The following is a 10314-nucleotide window of genomic DNA, read 5'->3' on the forward strand; positions in this document are numbered from 1 at the left end:
GCCCCCTCTCCTGTCCGGAGAGACACACGTTATCAGGGAGGCAGCCGAAGGGCCAGTCATCTCCTCACATCGTTTCTGCCTCTACCACAGTCCCCTTTATGCGTCCTGTATGGTGGATATTATTTTCAGCTCTTCTTTATTGGGTGATATGGGGGATCATTCCAAAAGTAAGTATGCTAAACTGCTCGGTGGAGTTTTAGGTGGCAGATTTGGCTTTCTTCGTGGTGGCATTATTGGCTACATGACATATTCAGCAGCGCACCGATTACTAAAGTTATTGTCTTAATGGTGCAATATTGTGTAGCAGTCTGTCATTTCTTTGGCTGTACAGTTCTGAGGCTCTTTAGTAGCCTGTGGAAGTTAAACAATTCAATGTTTTGCTTGATGAACACTGGCAAAAGTCTTCATCTGTTACATAACATCAAGCTGCATCAAGACATGTCCAGTCTGCAAAATAGAGGAATTCACTACAAGACTGAAACATACAGGCTAGACTTTAAAACTGAACAAAAAGACAGAAGAGTGGGCCTACATGCTGCTGGGTTTATTTGGCTGCGTTTTCAGTCTGTGGTTACAATGCTGGGCGCTCTTTGCAGAGAAGCCAGGATTCGCGATGTGTGTAGGATGTGGAAGCCAGATCCATGACCAGTACATACTGAGAGTCTCTCCCGACCTGGAGTGGCATGCAGCCTGCCTGAAGTGCGCAGAGTGCAGCCAGTACCTGGATGAGACCTGCACTTGTTTCGTCCGGGACGGCAAAACCTATTGCAAAAGAGATTATGTAAGGTAGGAGTTTGGAAATGTTCCAGTAGTATAGGCTGAAATGGGTTTAATCACATCAAATGTAAAGTTAAACATTTATAAAAGCAATATTAATTTATAGTGTGTAGCCTAAAGGCTAAACCTAATTTAAAAAATAAACCAATTTGGATATAAAAAGAAAAAGGTCACAAAAGAGAAGACCTCTGTAAATGCCCAGTTTACAATATTTCAAAGAAACCATGACTTCACACCATTTTGTTTTCCATTACAATAAAAATAAATTTAACATAAGGGAGCATTTAGAACACAACTCACAACTCTGAGTTGTCGTCCAAAAAGTTTTCTTCGTTGTTATTTTTATTTCATAGGTTTTTAATTCTTTGAGAAATTTCTCCAATGTTCCAGGCTGTTTGGAATAAAATGCTCAAAATGCAACCTGGGATTCAGCAGCAGCGATTTGGTGATGAGGGCCCGGGATAACGTTTACCACATCGAGTGTTTTCGGTGCTCGGTGTGCAGCAGGCAGCTGCTGCCGGGGGACGAGTTCTCCCTGCGGGAAGAGGAGCTGCTGTGCCGGGCTGACCACAGCCTGCTGCTGGAGAGGAGCTCCGCAGGAAGCCCCATCAGCCCCGGACACATCCACTCCAACAGACCGCTGCACCTCGCAGGTCGGATTACTATTATTATTATTATTATTATTATTATTATTATTATTATTATTATTATTATTATTATTATTATTATTATTATTATTGTTATTATTATTATTATTATTATTATTATTATCATTATTATCATTATTATTATTATTGTGTATTTTTTATTTTACTTAAGACAGTGGAATTGAATATAAATATTAACACGAGAGCATTGCACAATCGGAAATGTAATCCTGCAGTTGAAAGAAATGTGAAAAATAAATTCTCATATATTAAACACACAAAAAGTAAACGCTTGTTGAAAATGTGTATCTGCTTGAGTTTAGAAAAGCTATACATGAAAAAAATAAATCAATGTAAGATTATCAAGGATTAGCATTGTTTGTTGTCCTTTAACATCCAGATAATTTCTATTGTTGTTGAAGGGCTTGGTATGGTGTGTGTGTTTGTGTGTGTGTGTGTGTGTGTACGTGTGTAAAGTATGTGCTGCGACCTTTCTTTAGGCTAATTTCATAATTGATCTTATTAGCGCTAACCTGCTCTGTTGCCATTATCTAAATAATCTGGTATTTGACTGTGGCTTTGTGCGTGTTTCTATATGTGGTGTGTGTGTGTGTGTGTGTGTGTGTGTGTGTGTGTGTGTGTGTGTGTGTGTGTGTGTGTGTGTGTGTGAGTATCAGAGTTTTCATCCTGAGGGCGCCTGCCAACAGAAAGAGAACAAAGAAAATGTGTGAATAATGATCGAAAACGTCCTGCTTTAAAGCGCCCATCAGAAAACCTTACCAGCCCAGTGCAGTGACACAGGCCTCCAGCGGTGACACCAGCAGGATCTCACTTTCATAACTGCGCTTTTCAAATCAAATTGAGTTTATAATAGGCCTACATATATATTTGTTGAAAAATAAGATTAGCCTCACATTTTAAGGCAATGCGGTTAAAAACGTATTAACTAGCCTACAAGAGAACAGACAACAATGCAAAAAGTGAGTGGTTCAATTGCAAAACGCAGCCTCAAAAAAAAAAAACATGTTATTACAAGTTTTGGCTATTGAAATTCCCTCAAACGTCTCTCACCTCTATATCATAGACCAGAATTTCCTTCATGTATTTCCTGAAAGATGAAGCCTAAATCTAGGCGGATGATTTGTTGTCATCCAGGAACTTCCCAAAAATATAGTTTCCCCCCCTCTTTAAAGACTCTGTATTGCTTAGCTTGAACCTCGGGATGATAAGCTGTTTTGCAGAAATTGCTATATCCCCTAAAAAAATCATGTCAGGCTGAATCATATTAATGCATACTGCCATACAATCTAAGGGAGGTAAGACTGCAACAGAGTGCGGATTGAGATTAATGGGCTGCTAAGTAAATGCATCGAGATGTGAGAGGCTTTCTGAGGCCTTTGTGCAGTTTCTGACGGACGTTATCCTTCTTCCGTCCTCAGCAGACCCGGTCACGGTGCGGCAGGCCCCGCATCGGAACCACGTACACAAGCAGTCGGAGAAGACGACGCGGGTCAGGACAGTGCTGAACGAGAAGCAGCTCCACACGTTGCGGACCTGCTACAACGCCAACCCGAGGCCGGACGCGCTGATGAAGGAGCAGCTGGTGGAGATGACCGGTCTGAGCCCCAGGGTGATCCGGGTCTGGTTCCAGAACAAGCGCTGCAAAGACAAGAAGAAGTCCATCCTGATGAAGCAGCTCCAGCAGCAGCACCACAGTGATAAGACTGTAAGCATCTTCGTAAGTTTGACCACTTGATTACTACTTTTAATATTTATTATTGTATTTGTTCATGGACATTTACGTGTTTGCTTGTTATTTGAAACGATGACCAATATGTGAATTCAATTCATCCAAGTTTATTTCTTTTTGAGGCTGGCAAAAATCTTTTTTAAATGCAGAGTGTAGTGAAAAACTGCCATATGCAAGCCAGATGAACATGATCAAATTATAGCTTTAATTATGTTTGTTTTTATGTGAAAATATCATGTTTTTATTATTTTTATGGTTGTAATTATCACTAGTTGCAGGTATGCTACTCTTCTTTTTTCTACCACTATTGTTCCTACCAGCCTATTATTTTAACCCTTTCCTGAACTTTAGTTTTTATACTTCACTTAGCTTACACTGAGACATGGCTCCAGTGCTATCCTGTATTCAAACTTAAGGTCAATGAATAATGAATCAATTGCTTTGGCTTAAGTTGCTTGACCTCAAAGATAAAAACATCCTCTGCAAACAGGCTTGGTCCACATTTCAGAATCATCTCTCTGTCTCGTTCAATCTTTGCTCCACACCAAGAGGAAACTTTTTGGGGAAAAGTGCTGTCTTAATTATTCCAAATTCAGGATTTATTATAAATAGCACATGAAAACGTAAACGTACTTTTCACTAGCAGGACACAGACAAATGATGCTTATGTTGCGTTCTCTTTCATTGACTTTGTCAGAATCTGCAGGGCCTCACAGGGACGCCTCTTGTAGCCGGAAGTCCTATCCGACATGAGAGTGCTGTGCAGGGGAACCCAGTGGAGGTTCAGACCTACCAGCCTCCATGGAAAGCCCTGAGTGAGTTCGCCCTGCAGAGTGACCTGGACCAGCCTGCCTTCCAACAACTGGTGTGTGTGTGTGTGTTCAGGACAGGCTGAGTTAGATGTGCACACACAGACATGCAAGTACTGCAGATCAGAACCTCACATACTGGCATAGTCCCACGCAATTTCTCATTGAGATCTATCTATCTATCTATCTATCTATCTATCTATCTATCTATCTATCTATCTATCTATCTATCTATCTATCTATCTATCTATCTATCTATCTATCATGTATTTTGCATAAAAAGATGTTTGCAAAGAAATATTTTCACACACATGCACACAAACAATAAGAATTTTGCCGCACGTGTGAATATATACATGCATCCTATGCGCACGCGCACGCGTGGCACACACACATACACACACACACACACACACACACACACACACACACACACACATACACACACACACAAACACACACACACACCGAGCTGAACTATAATGCTTTTTCAACCAAGATTTCAAAATAAAAGCCTGAACATTTCGCATATTCTGACACTCTGTTTCTGTCTGTCCAGGTGTCTTTCTCTGAATCGGGCTCTCTCGGAAACTCCTCCGGCAGCGACGTGACTTCTTTGTCCTCTCAGTTACCGGACACCCCCAACAGTATGGTACCCAGCCCGGTGGAGACGTGAAACGGGGCCCCTCCGAACTGTCGCCCCCCCCCCCCCCTCCTGCAAGGACAATTGCAGCATGATCCCGGTCCCCTGCATGTGACCAGCTCATCACATCGCCCAAACTACGGAGGAGAGTGTTTTTTTTAAAATTCATGACACGGAGGAGATGGAAGCAAGAAAGCACCGATTGACTCCGAGTGTTTTTGTGGAGCGTTCATTGACAAAAACTAAGCAGAACAATTGTTGCATGACTTGATACGAAGAAAGAAGATGTACAGAAAACCTCCCGATGGATATACTGCAGCAAACCTTCCCTCAAAAACAGATTGGAAACATTTCCATGTCGAAACAAATGGACATTCTGCGATTTCATTGTGATCATATTGTGTCTTGTTTCTTCAACATGAGAATTTTTTTGATACATTCATTGCGTTGTCGAGTCCCGTTGACTCTTTGTCTTAAGGTCAGAGCATGATAAACTGCAAATTGTTCGTGTTGTAAAATATTTTATCTTAAGGGCAGGTTGTTTGAGCTTCTCGAACAAAAAGTAAATTATTGTTATATTATTTATTGTTAGGAAAGCGATTCGTAAAAGGATTATTAACTGATGAAGAATTAAAAAACAAACAAGATGAATACATAACGTGTCCTGATGACCAATCTTTGTACTTTGTCGCTTTTGCATTTTCAATCCATTTATAATAATTTAATTTATTTAAAGATGCAGCTCTGGAGTTAAAAACAACTGTCCACCTTGCATTGCAAAAATAAGCCGAGAAACGAATTGACTGCACATTTTGTCGGCCGTCGATCTTAATAAGGTGACAAAGTCAAATCCACTGTCCAGATCCAAAGCTGCAACAGATCGTTCCTCCTCATGACAGGGAGTCTTTTCTGATTTGGGAAACGTGCAACAAAAACAAAACTTCTACAGCCTTGGCCGATTTGAGGAATACATAAGCTTGGAAAAAAGTCATTCCAGTTGCACTGAATATGTTGTTTGTCCTGTTAAACCTAAATCAAGTTGGCCTGCCTGGACTGAAGCCCAGAGGCTCTGTTGTCTTATCGTCCCCCTCCATCTGCGGTGTGTCTCCCTTCGGTTATGGAGCAGGAATCGGCCAGTGGTCATTTACTATCTCGGGGGCAAAAACCTGCTGTAAATTGTGCTCAGTCCAGTTCCTCTGGTTGAGTCACAAGCTGGTCTAGACAGCGCGGAGGGATCGGCGACCTCTTATCTAGTCCTGGCATCACCTGCAAGCGATACACTGACTGAAGCCACAACAAACTAACTAAACACCCCCCTCCACACGCACACACACACATACACACACACACACACACACACTCCAAAGCCCCTCTCGTATGTGAGGGGAACAGAGAGCAGCTCGTAAAGGATCACTTCTCCTCTTCAGTTTATATATTTTCCTTCAGTGAATTGCGTTATTGCTCACGGGTCAGCCGAGATGACAGCTCAGGCTAAATGAACCGACCTCCTTTACACTGAGCACGTGACAGCAGGACAAAAACAAAACAGCCATGTAACCACGAGCTGAAAATCTGTGGCTGAACTCGTTTTTCAGACATATAGCCTACGAAGGTATTTTTTTTAAAGTGAGCACAGGGGTGTACTCTATACTAGTTCACGTTATTTATTTATTCAACCTACTTAGAAATTATTCATCATGCCAGGAGTGACTTTTATTTGTCTTCGATGCAGTTTTGTTAGACAACAAGAGACAACGTGTCATTATGGCAAGAAAATAAGTCTAAAAAAAGAAACAATTGGAAACGAATGGAAATACTTAAAACTTGACTCAAAATTTGCCAAATAAATGCTTGTATTTTGTATTAAATGTTTTTTTGTTTTTTAGTAGCCTAGGCTACACTGTGTACAGTGAATTAATCGGACATTTGACTGAAAGAAGACACATCATAGATTTGTAATTGAGCCATTTCAAATAAGATAAATTAACAATGCGAGCAGATTAAGATAACAGAGATAAGTGAAGAATAACAATGGCGTTTACAGACAAGAATGCAAGCCAATTAACTGTCCTCCAGCAGAAAATCATTACGGGGCCATAAATGTTTCCAAAACAGCTAATTTCCACTGCGCATCCCCTCAAGACTCAAACAAGATAGTCTAGACCACATTTAAATGAAAGATCAAATTTAAATGAACTAACATGTCATTCTAGTTGCATGAAAAAGATAATCCTAACTGATTTTGACCAATCCGTTTTGTGCACATCCAAATAAAGCCAAAATTGCAACAACAAAAAATAACGTTTGCCACGTTAAAATGTATAAATAAAATAGATGATTGTATAGCTTCAAATTAGTGATGAAATCTAGCATGGAGTAACCACACCAAGAGCAAATATAAGAAAAAAAAGAAAAAATGCTGTTAAAATGCTACTGAAAAACAATTTAAATGCACAATTACATTCACCAAAACAGCACGCGACACTGATCAAAAATTGCAGCCCAGCTGAAGTTTATTCTCCATTTTACGTTTTCGTTTTCAGCTCGTATTAGTGAGTGTATCATAGAGACAAGAGATCATGTCCTCTGACACCCATAAAACTACGCCTCAGAAGCTGTAGGCCAGAAGATCTTCTATCAAGTCTATGAATGGGCGTTTCCCCTCAGTGCGTTAAACAAGAACCAAATAAACACCGGTGATCTCTGAACACATATATACACACAGATCCAGTATCTACCCCACTCACTGGATCCCTCTTTCAATAGGCCTGATAGACTTGGTTTTATTGGATCCTGCTGGGCCTCAGTGCGCCACTGACTTGCACGAAGAAAGCCCACTCTATTTTGATTTTCTAATTTATTTCTCAAGTTTTTTGACCGAAACATTGCGACAATGTAGTTCACCATAATTTAGGACTAACTCCGGACTGTGTCTGCTTGTGTCAAGTTGCTTCGAAGACGCTGTCAAAGGGAATGACACCGTATCATTAATGATTGAGAGGACGAGTCCATTTAAAGGTGTGATGTAATTCTCTAATTGGTGGAGGGGTGGAGGTAATTAGATCACCCGGCGTGCTCAGCGCCGCCCACGACCCCGAGTCACTGAACGGTCACAGACTGACAGACGCATGGATCATTCCAATGTACTTTGATTCATGTAGACGAGTTTATTTTGTTAGTGTGTGTGTGTCAGAGCTGTTATCCTGAGGTGTATGTGTAGGGAAAAAACACAAATAAAACTAAAACTAGACATTGGTACATTTCTGCATGCTGCTTTTCACACTTTCTTGTCTTTCCAAAAACCAGTTTCCCATAACTTGATTGCAATATAACAGGCATGTGTCCAGAATATGTCCAAGCATTTTCTAGGCGTTTAACCAACCAGCCCAAATTGCATTTAGAGCTTCATTTAGCTCCAAAACAAATTCATATTATTTAATTCAAGTGTTACATTTTTACCATATTAGGCATTACTTTTCATTAAACAGGCTTTCAACTCAAGCCTTCATTCCTGAACCTAACTCTGATGCATTTTGGGAAAAGGCAATAGGTCCAAACGACATTGGCAATGGAGCTGTGGGTATGTATTACTCTCGGTTGCCAGTTTATTAGGTACACCTAGCTAAACATAATGTAGTGTAATATAACAGTCCTGCAATTAATCCTATTCATAAAGGTTATCATTTTCAGGTTTTGTTGAAACTGTTTTAGAGAGATGCTACTTCAACTTTGTAGCCACTGCACTGACAAGTGGAATATTTTGTACACACCATTTTTTAATCAATGGGGTCAGACTAAATATTAGAGAGACTTGTCAGTAACTCAGTAGTTTGTAAAGGCAGTCTCCAGAGGTCTGACACCAAACTGACCGTTCAACATTTTCACCATGGTTCAAATAATCAATTGTCGAATAAATAATTGAAAAGTCAATTACCACAATTCAATTTAGCAATTGAGCTGAAAGATAACAACAAAAAAGGAGAAACAAAACTCTCTCCATCAGCTTGTCATGACAACTTGCAAAACCATTCACTAATTGAATTTTGAATCTCAAAGTACAAGAAATATCAGTGGAGAGATTTGTTTACATCTTTGTTCATACTGTAAAATGGTAAGAGACATTTTTTTCAATCTAATTTTGAATAGATTAATAATCTTATTATTATTATTGTTGTTGTTGTTGCTCCTTGCAAGCAATATATTTAAACATTTCCAAAGTAGCAGCACAAAAAAATCAGATGGTCCATCCATATGCCCATAGAAATGATTGCAATTAAACATTTTCATATTTGAACCTTTAGAAATTGGAGATTTTAGAGCCACCAACAGAATGGTTAGTCCCATATTGTTGTGCAAAAGCAAAGGTGTTGTGCATCTGAATTAAAATCAATTTTAAATTATAAAAAAACAAAAAAACAAGATCAATTTGCAATGTTTTTATTTATATATTGTCTTCCTGACAGTTTGTCTGCAGCACCTTCTAAACCCTCTTGTTGCATTCAAAGTAAGTATCCTCAGACCGTTAAATTAGCATTACTGACAAACACTGAAATTGAGTGAGCGTGTATTTCTGTGGAGTTTCTGTGAAAGTTTTGACACTCGGGTCCACTGTGACCCTGCTTATCCAGTGGGGGCCACCAGCCGAGGAACTGCTTGAAGAACTTCAAGTCCAAAACCCCCCAGGGAAGCATTCTGACAGGCTGACTTAATGCAGGGACTGAACCGGGAGCTTTTTTTCTGCAAGAGTAAAAAGTAAAAGGTGGGGGGGTAGAAAGTGTCACACTTTGGAGACTGTGTGGAGACACAGCAATGACTGGACTGAGGGTTTCAATATGTATTGTAGAATGAAATCACACAAGAATACATGGATCTGAAAAATAAAGTTTTCTGTGGGATCTTAGCTGATGCTCCACCTATGTAAATGGGTAAGAAATAAGTAAACATGTGACTCACTACAAAACAGGATGTACCCAAATAAGACAACAAATATCTATCTCTTCATCTCATATAATCCACACAATACAACCGAACAGAGCTTTTAACTCCTGTGTCAACATCATTAAATTGTGTGCTCTGCATTTGCACTGTTTTCTCCACCTCTTGTCAGGTGTTTTTAATGGGAAATTTAAGGACCAATTTATCTTAGATGGGTAATGGCCGATTTAACACCAGGTGACAAGAATTTAATCTTCTCTTCTCTTAGGTTACGCTGATAATGAAAGGGCAGCGTCAACATCTCTGTGCAGAACTGGGCCACTTGTGTACTATTGATCCTGGGGAATGAATGCTGCTTTTATGGGAATCTGACACTATGAGTAAATATCCACATATCATCCTTTACACTTTTAAAAGCACTGGGGCCAAAAGGGCGAGGAGGTATTTAAAAAAGCTGCATCATAAAACAAATGTAGATTTTTTTGTTTTGACATGTGTTGACCATCATCGTTTATATTTTCAAATCTACAGTTTTGTCTAGATGTAAATCAAAAGAATAAATGTTGCATAGCTGTGCCTAGGCCTAGTCCACACTTACAAATTTTGAAAACAGCTTTTTTTTTCCTCCTTTGTTTTAAAAAACAAACCCATCCACATGAGCACTGTTTGAAAAAAATCTCCCACCAATGAAAGAACAAAAACACAATTGAAGTGCTGTCAAGAACGTGCCAACCCATATGTAACCCTAACTAT

At 39.7% G+C, this 10314-nt stretch overlaps 1 protein-coding gene across 7 annotated transcripts; it reads left to right on the forward strand.

The window, feature by feature from the left end:
• On the forward strand, window positions 1–5606 carry LOC117948100 (insulin gene enhancer protein ISL-3). Of its 7 annotated transcripts, none has more exons than XM_034877625.1 (6): window positions 1–167; window positions 597–781; window positions 1168–1430; window positions 2864–3162; window positions 3872–4039; window positions 4543–5606. In XM_034877625.1, exons 2-6 carry the CDS (start codon window positions 726–728, stop codon window positions 4657–4659), a joined length of 903 nt encoding a protein of 300 aa, XP_034733516.1. In that variant the 5' UTR covers window positions 1–167; window positions 597–725; the 3' UTR covers window positions 4660–5606. The 7 variants fall into 7 exon arrangements, with proteins under 7 accessions (XP_034733516.1, XP_034733468.1, XP_034733498.1 ...); XM_034877577.1 differs by having other exon boundaries at window positions 7–167; window positions 597–786; XM_034877607.1 differs by having other exon boundaries at window positions 7–167; window positions 597–786; window positions 3872–3989.
• Window positions 5607–10314: the final 4708 nt, after the last annotated feature.

This window comes from Etheostoma cragini, chromosome 1 (genome assembly GCF_013103735.1).
Source record: "Etheostoma cragini isolate CJK2018 chromosome 1, CSU_Ecrag_1.0, whole genome shotgun sequence".
Lineage (NCBI taxonomy): Eukaryota > Metazoa > Chordata > Actinopteri > Perciformes > Percidae > Etheostoma > Etheostoma cragini.